Source organism: Pogoniulus pusillus, chromosome 9, assembly GCF_015220805.1.
Source record: "Pogoniulus pusillus isolate bPogPus1 chromosome 9, bPogPus1.pri, whole genome shotgun sequence".
Lineage (NCBI taxonomy): Eukaryota > Metazoa > Chordata > Aves > Piciformes > Lybiidae > Pogoniulus > Pogoniulus pusillus.
The window spans coordinates 17,566,383-17,582,500 of NC_087272.1; the positions used below are offsets into that span (position 1 = coordinate 17,566,383).

A 16,118-nucleotide genomic window follows, 5' to 3' on the forward strand; every position below is an offset into this window, starting at 1 on the left:
ACATGACATACATGATTCAAGTGTTATCTTCTCTCTTTTTTTTTTTTTACATGTAAAAGGAAACATATTAAACTATCAAGTGCACAAATGATAGATATTTCCCTTTATTAAGTGGCTAAGGCAGGATCTTTCTGTGCAGGAGTCCCCATATGTCATGATGAAGAAAAACCATGAAATGCTTGAAGGAAATGATCGATATGAGGGCTATTGTGTGGACTTAGCTACAGAAATTGCTAAACACTGTGGATTCAAATATAAGCTCACAATTGTTGGGGATGGCAAGTATGGGGCAAGGGATGCAGACACGAAAATCTGGAATGGGATGGTTGGAGAGCTTGTTTATGGGGTAAGAATTTTTTTTTTTCTATTGAAGCCATTAAATTAACTAATGGAAAGAGTGGGATTTGGTTTATCTTTCTCTGTAGAGGAAATATATTCAGTTCCATTGACAGAGAATTGGTAGCTTGTATTGGAGTGAAAAACTCTGAAAGTAAAGCACTCAATTAGATTTTAAATGCAAGTGAATCTGGGGGAAGAGAATGCATATTTCATCTTCCTTACCAGCTGGAAGTGAATGTACTTTATCCATACTTACGAATGTCATATACTTTATAAAAGGCATGTGTAAAAAAGGAAGCTTGTTACATGCTGTCTACACAGTTATATGTATTTAAGTAAGAGGAGTTTCAACTAAAAGCTTCTGAAATTCTCCATAGGACATTCTTGGTGAAACAAATGCTGCTGATGTCTCCACTATCATATTTTCCATTTGTGAAATGCAATAGAAATGAAACCATTCTTTGCTGTAATTGTTCTATTAGCTATTATTTTGCCTTTTTTTTTTCTCTTTCCTTTACAGAAGGCCGATATTGCAATCGCTCCATTAACTATAACATTGGTGAGAGAAGAGGTGATTGACTTCTCAAAGCCCTTTATGAGCCTGGGGATATCAATAATGATCAAGAAGCCTCAGAAGTCCAAGCCAGGAGTGTTTTCATTTCTTGATCCTTTAGCGTATGAAATCTGGATGTGCATTGTTTTTGCCTACATTGGGGTCAGTGTAGTTTTATTCCTGGTGAGCAGATTTAGCCCATACGAGTGGCACACTGAGGAATTTGAAGATGGAAGAGAAACGCAAACTAATGAATCAACTAATGAATTTGGGATATTTAATAGTCTCTGGTTTTCCCTGGGTGCCTTTATGCAGCAAGGATGCGATATTTCGCCAAGGTTGGTTACTCGCCCATTTCAACTTTGTGCATTTTTAGTCTCGGCCATCTCAGCTGGAAGAGGTTCATGGTGCATATATTTTCACTCTCAAAAAGAAGTTGCTGCTTTTTTCCATCCCTATAGTGACGACAGTCCTTGAAATAAAAACAGTTGTCTGTGGCATAGAGCCATGGTGTATCTGATTAATACTGTCTTGACGTCAAGCAAGCATTTGCCGAGTGAAGTTATGTGCACCATGCAGAGACTGTAAAATGCACGAGGTTCAAGTCATTCCATGCCTTCTTGGAGGGGTACCGTGTTTTTGCTGCATATTCCCATTTTACAGTTGACAGTGCATATGGTTCACAACAACTGTAATGGGAAAAAGGGTAACATACCAATCATGACCTACACAGCCAGCACTTCCCCTGTAAAAGTCACTACATATCCTAATGCAGTTATAACCCACTGTTTTTCTACAGAAAATCCTTGAAGTTAAATAGAAGTCATGTGATGGCCTCTAATTTCATGTGAATACTTGCAAAACACTGCTGTTTTCACATGGCCTGGTTTTGGAAGAGTCACAAAGGAAATTAATTTGAAGGTCCAGTTCATAAATGCTAAATTCCTCATGGAGTTTCACCTACTTTATTAGGGACAACCGTAAAGCTTTAAGTTAATTCCTTTGCAGCTCATTAAGTATTCTATTTCCCTTGTGCACAAGTGATTCTGGCCTTGCTTCAGCAAAGTAGTAAGTAGGTATATTGCTAGTTGAAGGCACTACAGTAAAACGTGACAAGGCAGGTGGGCTTAGGGAAATCAGTTCAGATGCTCTGTGTAATTATACTAAGCAACTTTCTTCTAAACACCCTAAAGGAAGACAAGGAAAAGGTCAATTTCTAGTGAGTCTAGTGGTTAGTGTGCAAAATAACTAACACCAAGGGAGCATTTCTCATATCTAAAGTTTGCATCTCAAAACGCAGCACCATGTTTTCCAATCATTCCACTGTGGAAGTAGCAGAGAGTTTCTTGTGTGAGAATTTTAGGAGTTCTGTGCAAAGGCTGGCATGTGTCACAGCGATACACCAGTCTTTGCAGTGAAAGGTGCTGTGCATTTGGCCTGTAACACAGTATGAATTGTATTGAAAAAATGAGATGATGAAGAGAGACCAAGTTGTTTCAGGTCACAAGAAGCTGTGTTAATTCCAGTCCTGTGGGATTTTTGTATCGATCACATACTTTACAGGTTTAACTGTCTGTAAAGTCCCCTATTAGCTGCAGAACTGTTTTTTACTGCATCAAGGCCGTAGCAGGATAACAATCTGCTATTATTACTTTGCTGGCTATGAAAAAACATGATGTACAGTTTGATAACTTTGGAAAGGTGATGTAAATATAATGTAGTAAATGGTCATCATGAAAAGCATGTGAAACTCAAATAATTTTGGATATTGAGGGTGTAGTTTCAGTAAAGAATTGAACCTCTCTCTGTTTCCCTACAAACATAGTTTTGAGGAAAGGGCTTGGTTTGTATATTAACTGTTTGTTATAAAAATAGGCAAATAGAAAAGCACTGAAAACACTTTGGTTATTTTGGTTTTGAAACCAATTTGTCGCTGTGGAGTTTGAACTCCCCACAAATGATTCAGCGCAGATATGAAAAGGAATATTCTCAGGCATCAGCAAAATATCATAGAATCATACAATGGTTTAGGTAAGAAGGGACGTCAAAAATCATCTAGTTCAAATCCTCCACCATAGGCAAGGACACCTCCCACTAGAACAGGTCACTCAAGACCTCAAAATATCTTCAAGAAGTTACATATTGCACCATTGCTCTAATAATAATGACAACCACTGTAAGAATTTGAGAGCAGACAAGTAACTAGGACTTCCTGAATGTCAAATAGAAAGTGGTGCTGAGTAAGACTGAGCTGCTTTGGACAAAAAACATAGAGTAGAATAAAACATTTTATGATGAGGATAACTTACAGCTAAGTTTTCCTCATCTTTTTTGAGGTACAACTCTACTCTCAGTATTGCCATGCAATACCTCTGTATGTATAAAATGTAGAGCACAACTTTAGGTAACTGTGCACAGAAATTGTTATGTTAGCATATAGTGATCTGATGAAAGAGGTGCTTGTAAAGTGTGGGTTCATTCTAGCACATAGTTATCAGTCTTCAGAAACTTTTTGAAATATACCTTCAAAAAAGAATTTACTTAACTGGGACAGATCTTATGGGAAAATGCTGAATACAAATAACAATCAAAGAAATTTACTTCTGAAATGTCACGTGGGAGCATAATGTCTAGTTTGACATTGAGCTTCTTAAGCTGTTTTTTCCAAAGTCAGCGGGGCAGCTTTGTTTGCTGAGAGACCACCATGTCAAAATAACGTATATGTTATTTTGTCAAAGGTGACAGCATGTTTACAGAATCATGCCAATTTAGAAGGAACTTGAAATAGTTTGTTTTCTGTGGTCTGAACTAGTGAGCCTCTGGTGCCATGGAAGAAAGGGTTTAGTGTTTGAATTATATCAAATTTTATACAATAGCAATTCATAAAAATAATACTTTCAGAATTGGTTCAATTTATTTATGTTCCCAGTTTAATAAATCAACTTTTACATGTCAGTGATCTTAATTTGTAAGAATTAGTTTGAAGTCACAGTAGGCTGGGTGAGGGATTTCTAATATATGCATTTAATAGTGAGAGGAGACACATCAAGATATACCTAAGCTAATGCAGTGCCTTATTGTTAGACTTTAAACTACATGCACATTTTTGCCAAATAATGAAGAACATTTCCAAGGCTTACATCTTCCTTCCCATAATGTCTTGTTTGGAAACAAAAATAGTAATTTCAGCATTTAAAGGGTCATTAGAAAAACACCAAGTTTGACAATGATGACTATACCAACATTTCTCTTCTACTAGTTTTTTTGGTATTGAAAATCACTGATTTCTCTAGTTGTGTGCTTTATACTGTTATATATTTTTTCTTGAGTTTTCTTTTCTTCTCTCTTCTTGAGCAGGAGATGCAAAACAAAGATCCTTAAGAGCCCACCTGCTGCAGTTAAAAACATCAGATTATTACTACACAAAAATATACTTTCTCCACCGTGTTTCTGTATTGTCACTGATCGTTTCTTGTCCAGTCTTCAGTTTGTTAAATGCTTGTATCTCTCAAAAGTTGTATGCACTTTTTAGTTCATGGATATTCCCTGGACGAGGTTTTATGGCAAATCAGGCTGTCTGTTTCTCAGTATAGATTGCCCACAGCAGCATAAGCCGTTGTTTAGTGGAACAGTCTTTGTCTGAATGTCTTAGGAAAACATTCGAGCTCAAGACTGGTTAGCTCAAAGTACTGTCTCACTGATTTTGTTTGATCCTCTTCATAATGTCACACATATTTGCTTCTGAGGGAGCAACAAGCTTATGTGTTAAATATAGCACATCACTATGGGGAACCACTGAATTCTCCAGAATGTGTAGTGGAGTCTGCCTTGGTTTCCAATCTGATTAGTTTGCAGAGCTGCGCTACAAGATAGCCTGAAATGCTTTCCTGTAGTATAATGGATCATTTGCATAAAACTGATAACATGTGTTCCTTTTTAGGAATTTCACTTCACTTTACAAATCCATTTCATACTTGTTATTAGATCCCTGTCTGGGCGCATTGTTGGAGGTGTGTGGTGGTTCTTTACCCTCATCATAATCTCATCCTACACGGCTAACTTAGCTGCCTTCCTGACGGTTGAGAGGATGGTGTCTCCTATTGAAAGTGCAGAGGATCTTTCCAAGCAAACAGAAATTGCTTATGGAACATTAGATTCTGGCTCCACTAAAGAGTTTTTTAGGGTAAGATTTTCTGCTATTTAGTTTTCTCTTTTATTTTAAACAGGTCTTCACTCATGTAAATGTTTTTTTCCCCTAGATTTTATTAAACAATTGCTAAAAAGGTGTGACCTCAGTCACAATTGATTTTTCTTTATTCATTATTGCATTTTACTGTATATATGTAAATATAGGGGTCATGTTGCAAATGGGCAATGCAAAAGTGGCTGCAAGGGATGACCTAAAAAATATTCCACTCTCAAGTAAAAAGCAAGGTAAGTTCAGAGAAAGGAGTTTATATCCTTCATCTGAGCTGTAAGACAGGAGCTAACAATTATAAGCACAATTAATACTTATGCTATATTTATGTTGTCACATTGAGAATAGGGTCATAAGACATGTTCTGCTGAATATTTCACATGGTCTTTCAAGCTTGCAGATGGGAAATGGGATACAACCCTGTTGGCTGCTATAGTAAATCCATGCCTGCTTTTGAAAAGAGTTACTGTTTGTATTTGCATTAGGGTAATGTCTTGGAAGCATTTCAGTCTTCACCTTCTACCTCTTGTGTATTTCCATTTAAAAAATGCATGAGACTTCCAATGTGCGAGTCTCGGGCTGCCCTTGAGACACCAGCTAATGTGGTGAAATCAATCCAGCAAATGAGTGGAACACTAAATGAACTGGGAAAAATGCCATGACTGTTTTGCCTTGTGTGTGTGCTCTGGCCTCTCCTTGTAAGATGGAAGTGGATCTGAAGTGCTGCAAATAGGAAAAAAAAAAAATTCTTTTGATGTTGTTTCAGTGAATGTTGATAGTGTTTGGCTTAAAGAAAATGTATTTTTAAACAGTTATACATGTTATGTTTACATTTCAAACACATGAAAGTGAAATGAAACTAGGTGTCACAAGTCTGTTTTTATGGACTGTAGAGTTAGAGCAGTAACTGCTAGATTTCAATTTTCACTGGGTCCTGTAATGCTTACTTAAGCGATAACATATTAAATAAGAACCATGCTTGTTTGAACTACAGAAGAGCATTATTTTCCAATTTTGATGGTAGGTCCAGTATTAAGACCTGCTGATGATGGCATTCCTGTTGGCCAAATCAAAATTAACATCATGCATGTCAGCGGGTGTGGAAGTGAGATCAGGTTTATGCTAAGAGTGTTTAGAAGCATATGAGCTTGTGTCTCTAGTTTTGCGAGCACAAACATTGTGAATGTGGGCCATTGAACGTGGAGTAACAGTAGGTCAGTTCTTTTGAGTAGTCCCTCTTTAGAGATTTTAAAGCTTTCTTTTACAACAAAGATGGTTTGTATGTGCATGCATCAGTATTTCAGTTTTGTGCTCCTAGCACATAGAGGCATCTTTTCAGTTGAACTTTAACACAACCAATGCTTCTGGTGACTACTTGAGCATTAACGACTTTTGTATCAGGTGGAGGCTTTGTGAAGGCACATTCTTCACCATTTCAGTTTGTGTTGGCTCTGCACAAACAGGGCTATCGTGATCTCTGGAAATTTCTTGTCAGCAGTTTCTGTCACAACCAAGTCGGTGCATCATGTGTAATGCAGATTCTCAGCCTGATGGCTCTATTCTGCTGCTTCCTAAAAGTCACTTAACTTGCCCAGTTATTTTTCAAGAAGTAACAACTGTCAGAATTTCTTTCTAGGAGACCTGAAACTCAGGTTTCAGAAATGAAACTCTCTCTGCTGAAGGCAAGGTGAAAGCAGTGCCTAGAACTGAGGAGACTAAAACTGTACCAGAATATTTTTGTATTTCTGTGTGGTGACTGGATTGGAGTGGATGTGTGATTTTTACGTGACATGAAATTAGGACTTGAATTCTTCGAACAGCTGGGAACAACTTGAGTATTTTAGTAGCAGCAAGCTAAAATTGATTGACTTTTTCCCTATCACTTTATAGGAATTGAAAGAAACATTTGGGGTTTTTCCACAGTCAGTTTTTATTTTCAAGAATTGGCATTATTAGCATGTTTGTTTTCTATTGCTGGAGTGTGTAGTGGACCTAATCTTCACCAGTAGAGCCCTGTTTCCTAGAACAGCACAAAATTTGGGATTGTTGTGTACTGGGAATGAGAACAGTAAAATGAATTTTCCTTGCTACCAACGCATGTTTTCTGATGAAACTTTACACAAAAGTGAAAAACAAATGTTTCTCAACACTTTCCAAAGAAAGAATTCTCAGCAATAAACTTGATGGTGAAAGCTAGCTGAAAAATGCTATGCTGAGTATATGTATGCAAGCATTAAGAGAGGAAGAGGATTCAAGTCCTTGTCCAGCTTCTATGACCATGTAAATGATAAAAAGTCATTAGCTTGTTCTGTTTTGGTTTAGGATTCTAGTCTTAAATCCACCTATGGTAGGTACATACTAGCTCATGTCTAGAACAGCTGTGGCTGGCTGCAGTGGCTACTACAGTGAGGAGAGTAACCCAGATGGACTTGATGATCTGTGAGGTCTCTTCCAACCCTGATGATACTGTAATATAGGTTAGAAAAAAACAAAGTGGAGGAAACAGAGTGGTTCTCCTCACGCTGAAGACAGTAGTATGGGAGTAGGTGTACTTGGCTTGGAGATATCAAGCGTATTCTCCCTAGCTTTAAAGGAAGTACAGCCAGTTGACACAGAAGCAAGAAATGTTAGGGAAAAAAGGAATGAAAAGGCATTGTGCTCTAATGTTTCTAGTGCTGCTTTTATTTGAGAAGCATGGTGCATCCTGCAAAGAATATAACTACAGAAATAATCTGCTTAACAGTATATAAAAAACAGAACAAAACCAAACCAGGGTTCCTGGATATCTCTTTGTAAATAGCAGAATGTGTAGTGTTTTTCTCCAGGAGATCTCAATGTTGCTTCTAGCAGATCTGAGAGTATGATCCAAATCTTCAGAGTTCTGTTCCATTGAGTTAGGATGCTTAACAATTCTTCTGCTTACTCCTTTCTTCTGCTTACTCCTACTCCTGTCTTAGGGGTAGTATTTTCGGACCTGTCTTAGCACCTAAATGTCTTAAGCCTAAAAAAGATACAGTGCATTGCTGCCTCTTTTTTTTTTTTGGATTTGCAACCCAAAGTAATGGGCAAAGCAATGAAGAAAATGTGTGTGGCTGTGTACTTCTGACGTGTTTTTTCTGAAATTAACAGTGGATTTTAGCAATAAGAATGTAAAGAGGATGTAAAGAATGTAAAGCACAGCTTTGAAGATCCAGGAGTCATTTCAGTTGGTCCTGTACAGTTGCATCATCTCTATACTTGTCAGATCACAGCTACCTCTTGGTGAAGCAGTAGATGGTGGGGTGGTGGAGTTTCGTCACCGGTACGTACTACTGACACCATCCACAGCCATACAGTATTTTTACTTTCAGTGATTTCTCAGAAGCTGCTGTAAATGCAGCTGGGGCATGCATTAGCCAGGAAACATCACTGAACTTTGAGGGGAAAGAAAAAGTTACTAACCTGAGAAGATTACTATGACTCACCTAGCACTGCACAAAGTAACTTTAAAGCAGTGTCTGTGTGTGATAGCTCCTAAAGTTACCTTGCTTTCTTTCATGAGCTACAGCACTGGAAGAAAGAAACCAAATGCAGCTGTGTAAGTATGCAAGATTAACATTCACTGAAACATTTCCATACTGTCCATCTTCTTGAAGACAGATTGAAAATTAGTATAAAAGTGATTAAAAAAGAACAAAAGCTAATTCTTGTTAAAATTCAGTGTTTTCACTGTGTGCCTAGCTGTATTGATTAAAAATATGTATACATTTGATAGAGAAATTATATCAGTTGTGCTTTTTTTTAACTTTAAAAGATGAAGTGTAACTAGTCCCATGTATAAGGTAAGGTGTCTCAAAGAAGAAATTACATGTGAAGCAATATTTAGACTATTTTGGTCTATCTACATTCATTTTCAATTAAAATCTTTTTTTTGTGTACCTGTTCTTGAGCCAACAGTGTGACATGGACTGACCAATCTCTTTCATTCTAACTTTTGATGAACCTGTAAGAGTAGAAACTTTACGAAGTAAAAGCAAACAGAACTGCTTCATAACAAAGAAGTATTTTTTAGCTTTCAATGGAAAGACTATGAAAGAGTTACTTATTCTTGCTTAAGAAGCTAGAGTTCCAGAATGAAAAGTTGGGAATGGGAAAAATGCCCAGAGGATGGTAATTCTTTCTGTGTTATAAAGAAGTCCTCTTCTGTGATGATGAGCTAGCAACAAACAAAAAGACAAGACCCCTTGAGTCATTTCTCCTGCAAAAGTGTTGTATGTTGGGAGGCAAAGAGAAACTGACCTAAAAATCCGTAGTGTTGTCTTGTCTGAGGATCTTCTAGACGGTCAAATACCTCTAGATTTATGAGTACTTCAGAAGAGTTTTTTAACTTACAGAGGTATTTGAGTTGATGATTGTATTACAAGAGATTATGAAAAAAGAGGCAAGGCACACAGGAGTGTGTCTGTGAACCTCAGTCTGTCTGTATGCTCATGAAGATATTCAAAGTGGGAAAAAAAACCACAGGAACTCTAAAATCAGTAGGAAGAAAAAGAAACATGGATTTTTTTTTTTTTTTAATGGAACTGAGGTAAAAAATTATGAATCTTACTTAATCCTCAGTTTTTTGAAGTTTGAGATATAGAAAAATTTTAGGACTTATGTCTCCAGAGTTAAATTTTGATTAGCTTCACTAAATCATCTGAGGGGTAACGGAGACAGAAGAATCAATTCTTGTGTATAATTTGCCAGAGACCTACTTGGTACCTTAAGAGCCAGGGGCTACAAGACTGGCATTTTATATATCTGTGAAGAAGATAAGGAAGGGTACATAGCTGAAATCCTGGAGAGAGATCTGAAAGCTGGGATAATGTAAGGACTGCTCTTGCATCTGTTAGCATATTTGTCAAGATACAGTTTTGGTTTTTTTCTGGTCTAGAGAATTCATGTGATTCTTTTTTTTTTTTGTTGTTCAGGAGTGGTGTTGTTCATTTTGTTGTTTGTTTTGTTTTTGAGGTCCTTGCATCTAAGCAACACACAAAAGAACTCATTTAGGTCATTGTGAAAATAATTTTGAAAGAAAATGTCCTAATCAATACTTCCTTTTTTCCTCAAAACATCTCTATCTCGTTTTTCACACTTTATTTTTTTGTTTCTCCACATTGCTCAAAATCCTAATGTCTTTTGCAGACAAACACTGTGGTCCTTCAGAAACTTTGTTATACACATTACTTAGATTAATTTCAAATTATTATTTGCAGAATATTTATTAAGAATAAAATGAATTCCTTTCTAGTAGAATTTTCCATCCTTGTTTGTTAGAGAAGTTACCTGATAAAAGAAACCTACTGTTCCCTGATCTTCTCTTTCAAGTTTTCATCAAGGTTTTCTTAGATGTTCTAATTAAAGTATGCTGTGTAGTAGGTTATTTTGTGCTGGGCAAAAATGAGTTTCCACTCAACCATACTTTCAAACTGGAAAGTTTCGTTTCACTTCTGTCTTTCTAGCACTCGGAATTTTCCACTTCTCATACACAGCAAAGTAAATACTTTCCTGTTGTTTAGCTTGATGTGCTTTGATATCTCATGTTCCTTTCTTCCAAATCCTAAGCATTTCTATCTTGACATGTTTTCACTTTTAAATATCATCTGAAATTCAGTAGAGTAGTTGCTTTGGATTGTTTTTCATTCTTGTTATATCCAAGCATTATGTTTATGGTTCTAGACTCCAGGACTAGCATCTGCAATTAACTACAGTTCTGCAATTGCTTGAGAAAGTGCTTGTGTGGTTTGGGTTTTAGTTTATTCTCCCTCTCCCAAGATGAGTGAAATATGTTCATATTGATTTGCAGCCGTTTTGTTTTGACTATTTCAATGTCTGTGCCCTCAGTCCTGTTACTCCCCCTAATCTTCTCAAAAACAAAGCTGTAGTATATGTGTAGATTGTCATTGCTCTCTGCTTTTTTTTTCCCAACACACAGTGAATATACTTTCCTTTCTCTCATTCGTTTTTGACTTGTAGTGTTCAAAAATCTGCTGTTGTTTGGGTTTGTTTTTTTTATATGACATACTGTTTCCTTTGTCTTACCAGCTTCCCCACATCAAATCAAGATCCTGCTTACAAATCTACATTTGTATTACAGAGATGTAGCCAAGCCATAGTAGTAGGTACTGCAGCATGACTGAAGTACAGCTGTCCTTCTATCAGGAGTTAGTTGTACAAGTGGACAGTGAAATTATCTTGGCACCAGCACTTTAAAAAGAACAGATGGATTTAGGTCATTATTGTGGAAATTGATTTGCCCGACATTTATCTGAGTTCTTCATTAAGTGAGATTGAAGTGGTCTGCTTTGATTTTTATGAATATAATGAATGACACAGATGAATTTCAGTTATTTGGAAATTAGTAAGTCTCGAGGGAGGAGCCATTTCAGCAGGTATTTTAATAGCAGTTAAATGATCTTTATAACATTAAACATCCCATTGTAAAACAAACATTTTTGAACACTCAACTCTTTAAATCACATGATATAGTTATTCTCTATGACATATGATATGATATATACAATATATGATATGATAAGAATATGATAACAGCATAAGTTTCTTGTCTTTTACATTCTTGGAGAAATTTCTTTTAAGTAGGCTTTTGAAGAATTAAGTTCTTGAGTTAGAAAGTTTTACAAATTTTATTAATAAGACAAAATACATTAAAGATGTCTTAGGTGGCTCAGTTAAGTAATAGGAAGTGAGAAACCATAAAACTGCATCTTAAGGACTTGCAACTAATTTTTATCAGTACTAAATAAAATGATACTACAAAGTTTTGATCTTCCATCTATTTAAACTCTAATACACCTTAAGTATTCACCCAGTATAAACTAATGGTTTAAAGTAGTTAATCTTGAGATAACTAAGGAGGATGAAAAATAAGTTTTGTTCTTTTCTGTGTTTTACAGGTGTGTAAATATTTGATTTACTGTGTAAATTGGCAAGATTCATTTGTCATTACACTTCCTAGCTACTGGTGACAGTACCAGTTCCTGTCTTTTTATTCAGTATGGAAGGTCAACAAAATGGTTACACAGAGCATATTTGAGAAGTAAAGTTCTGCTCCCACAATAAAAGATCATCATCTAGTAGAGTTTTGTAGTCTGAGGATCTATTTCTGTCAATGACATACTAATTACAGCACCCCAATTTGAAGAAATAGTAGGTCTTTGAATGACAAAATGGAAAAGCTATCTGATGACCCACAAAATACAGTTAATTAATTTGATAAAGCTTTGCATAATTTAATTTCCTAATGAGTTTCAGAATGAAGGTACTGTTTTCCATTTAAATGGGATGCATAATTTGCAATAATCATTTTTGTAGTCAAAATGCCTAGTAGTGACATGATACTAAAATAAATTATTAGCTCCTGGAGCAGTTTTGTATCAGATGTTGTATTTTTGTCTCGTACTGCTGTGTTAATGTCGATTGTAATACCTACAGTATAATTAGGTTTGAACATTGCCTCTATACACTGTAGTGTCACCTTGCAGTAGTAGTCAGCCACAGTAATTAAGAGCAGTGCAAATTATTCCATATTCTTGCATTCTCATTGTCAAACAATATAGCAGTCTGCACCAGTTCCATCATTTGGATCACATGAATGCAAGTTGTGGTGGGGTTTAAGGAGCACTGCTGCCTTTTTTAGGTTTTTGGTGCCACTGAAGAAAGGATATAAGAAAGGGATGTGATGCACACAGGTGCACACGAAGCATCTTGCATTTGTAAGAATTGTTTCCTCATGCTTTAGTCTGCTGTCGCTGATGACTGCATGCTTTTTCTAAGTGCATTTTAAGGAGATTAAAAAGATTTGCATAGGAATGAAGTATGTGATCAACTGTACAATAGCCAGATTTAAATAACAATGTAATGTGGGTTTTTTCCCTCCGGCTATATATGTGTGAATTACAATAAGTGTACATGCTTTATTTAACCCTCAGATAATGCTGACGTTATGAGTGCGTGTGTGTGTGTGTGTGTGCGCACAGAATGCTAGATGAATGTCTCTTAATACAGCCCGGTTTTATGTTCTGTAGCTCTACCTTTGAATTAAAAGACAGATTCTGGGGGGAAAAAAGCAGTGAAGGAAATAAAATGACAGAGTTCTGAAAACTGAATGTATTGCTAAATATATTGTGTTGCACCGTAAATAAAACTCTGAGAAGTCACAAATATCCCCTAGGTCATGACTTGTCACTCTGCTGCTTCTGAGTCTGGACAAGGTCAATGACTAGCTAGGGATCAAGGCTCTGAGCTGTATGAGTTCCAGCAAGATGCTTTCCGGCGTTCATGGCTGCAAAAGACTGTCTGGTCATGGCAAATTCTGCGTGCTATTTTCTGGTGACGTTTTTCATTACAGATTTGTATTTCCATGGTTGCTGGGTCAGGTATTCCTACCTTCATTTGCACAGCAAGGACCCTGCGAGCCATCTAGTGGGAGGTTTCTTCCTGACAGTTCGGGAGATCTGTTGCTTGTGCCTCTTCCTGCTCAGCCGTCCAGCTCTAGCCCCTCAATCTGTCGTGGGACTTGTCTCATCATTCCCACTTTTCTATTGTGGTCAGGTTTGTGTGAACCGAGAGAGGTAGGCAGGGCGCTGCAGTTTTTTGACCTTGAATGACAAAAACAGAGCAGAACTTGCTAGACATCTGTTACTTAATATATCATCAAAAGCTGTAAACTGTCATTTTAATAAACAAGGAAAGGCAGTTAAGTGGCTTTAAGAACCTACTTGTGATGGTTACCTAACTGGAATAAAGAATACTTGTTTAGTGTTTGAATGTTTGTATAAGAAAAAAAAAATGTTTTAAGTGTCAGTAAAACTTCTTCTGTAACATGGAATCCAAATATCTTCTATGAAAGTTGTAACGATGGACATCTGCTTTGAGTTTAACTGCACTGTGTAAGGCAGCTCTAAAGCAGCCTTAAGTTTCCCCTTTCTTAAAGCAAACTTAGGGCAGTTCATTGCAGTAATTTTTATAAGACTGTTAGAAGTTTGATTTCCTTTGCTTAGACTGTGGTGGTAAATCCCATGCAGCAGGTTGGATGGATGCTGCCAAATGGATATTGACATACGGTAGGAATGGAATGGAGATTTGGGTCTGATTAAAAAGCAGATATGGAGAATGAGAACTCAAGATTTTCCTTCATCATATGAGGTTAAAGACTTTGGAGTCCAAGCCTAAATAGCCTAAATGAGGAAGGAGGAGATTGAGCACCCTACAGAGCTAAGCACTAGTACACTCTGCTTCCAGGGAAGTGAGCTACAGCAGCTAGGAATGCCACTTGTTATCTGGCGTCTGTGTATATGTTGGGCTTGATGATCTCAGAGGTCTATTTCAGCCTCAATGATTCTGTGATAAATCATCAGGTAAATTAAAGGCAGAGAAAAGTGCAATGTTGTATTTTTTCTGATTGCATGTAGTACACGGTGATAGTTTACTTTGTGAACTGGCTTTTCAAAGGTGGTGCAGCATAACATTTTTTTAGGATTCCCATAGTTTTTAGGATTGTGTTTTTTAGGGTCTCTTTTAGATTGAACAAGAACAGTGCATATGCACTAAGTCAGATGATCAAGAATCAGAAATCTGTGCCTTCAGCTCACAGTTGTTTTCATCAGTCATTCTGATCATGCCGAATGTATCCAACTCTTGATATTAATGGGTGTACCAAGTATGTATAGATTAACAGATAGAATATGCAACAACTGAACTGCAAAAGAACTACCATAAACCTGTGCCAATGTACAGGTAGATTCTGCTAATAGTTATAATATTGAGATGTTAGAAAATTTCAGTGGTTCATGGTGCTGCCAGAACTTTTAATACTGGTAGACCTAGGCAGGCTGTGGAGAAATGTGAGCCTCAAAATCTTCCTTGATTGGAAAGAAAAATAAAGGTAAGTCTGAGAAAATGATAATGCTGTGCTACAAGACCAGTGGAGCCTTGGGAGATGGTGAGGACATTATTGATGTTTTTATACCTGATGAATTTGTTTTTTTAAATTGTATGTTCATAGATATATTTACAGCACATTTGCAGTTCTAAAGTGTATGTCTGTAGCAGAGAAGTGCTTCTAATACATTGCATTTAGAATAGCAGTATCTCACAGAGAAGTAAGATGACTACAAAACAAAGTGGTCTTGGTTTCATACAGCGAAGTAGAAAAGTAATAACAGCTGAGTTACTGTGTGATTTGGCAGCAGTTTATTGTCTACTTCATATGATGATTTAGGTTGTCCTTTCAAGAAATTAAGGCTGTTTGTCAGCTACCCTGGTAGTTCTACAGGTGTTTCTATCAGAGAGTGTAAAATGTTAGTACATTTATGTTTTCTGCTCAACTCACGTGGGAGGAGATAATACTAACTTATACTTTCCTAATTCTTCACCAGAGTTCTGCAGTATGTGACAGTATGATAAAGCCAGCTTCATGTACTCTTCACAACTGGTGATTGTTACTGATGCTGACTTGTCATATGTCCCATTCTGCCTGCTGTTTCTATGCTAGCACTGCTTCCTTTTTGTGACAATTACATGGCAAACTGTTTTCCTCAGGCTTTTTTCCCAGGTTAAAAACACAACAATCAGTTGGTAGTTAAAACTGCCAGTTATAGTTGTAACTACCAATTGGTTAAAACAAAGGCAATGCACTTCAGGTAACAATCTTTCTGAACGAAAACCCTGACCCACCAAGTTGAGGTGGTGAGGCATGTGGATTATTACAAATAAGAACAACCTTGAAACAGGTGCCTCACTATTAACATTCCCTTCAGGTTTCACAGCAATGTTAGTTTCCTCTGTGGAGCAATCTGAAGTTTTCTAGTGCTGCTGGCACATGTCAGCTCACCTCATTTGCGTAACACAGCTGCAGAGAGCTGCAAAAAGATAATCTTGTTTGAGTGTGAATTTCTGATCAATATTTTGCTCAAGTTTGAATACAGACCTTGTAATCTGGCACACCTCTCACCTCTTTTAAAGTGGAAGTAGCACTGTTTCTTTCAA

The 16,118-nt window shown here is 36.9% G+C and overlaps 1 protein-coding gene across 4 annotated transcripts in view; it reads left to right on the forward strand.

Moving 5' to 3' along the window:
* Nucleotides 1–16,118, forward strand: part of GRIA2 (glutamate ionotropic receptor AMPA type subunit 2) — an 86,999-nt gene that overhangs the window by 65,390 nt on the left and 5,491 nt on the right. For all 4 annotated transcript variants that reach the window (XM_064148713.1, XM_064148714.1, XM_064148712.1 and 1 more), the window contains exons 10-12: nucleotides 140–346; nucleotides 860–1,230; nucleotides 4,877–5,075. In XM_064148713.1, coding sequence (XP_064004783.1) covers nucleotides 140–346; nucleotides 860–1,230; nucleotides 4,877–5,075 — 777 coding nt within the window. The remainder of the gene's footprint in view (nucleotides 1–139; nucleotides 347–859; nucleotides 1,231–4,876; nucleotides 5,076–16,118) is intronic.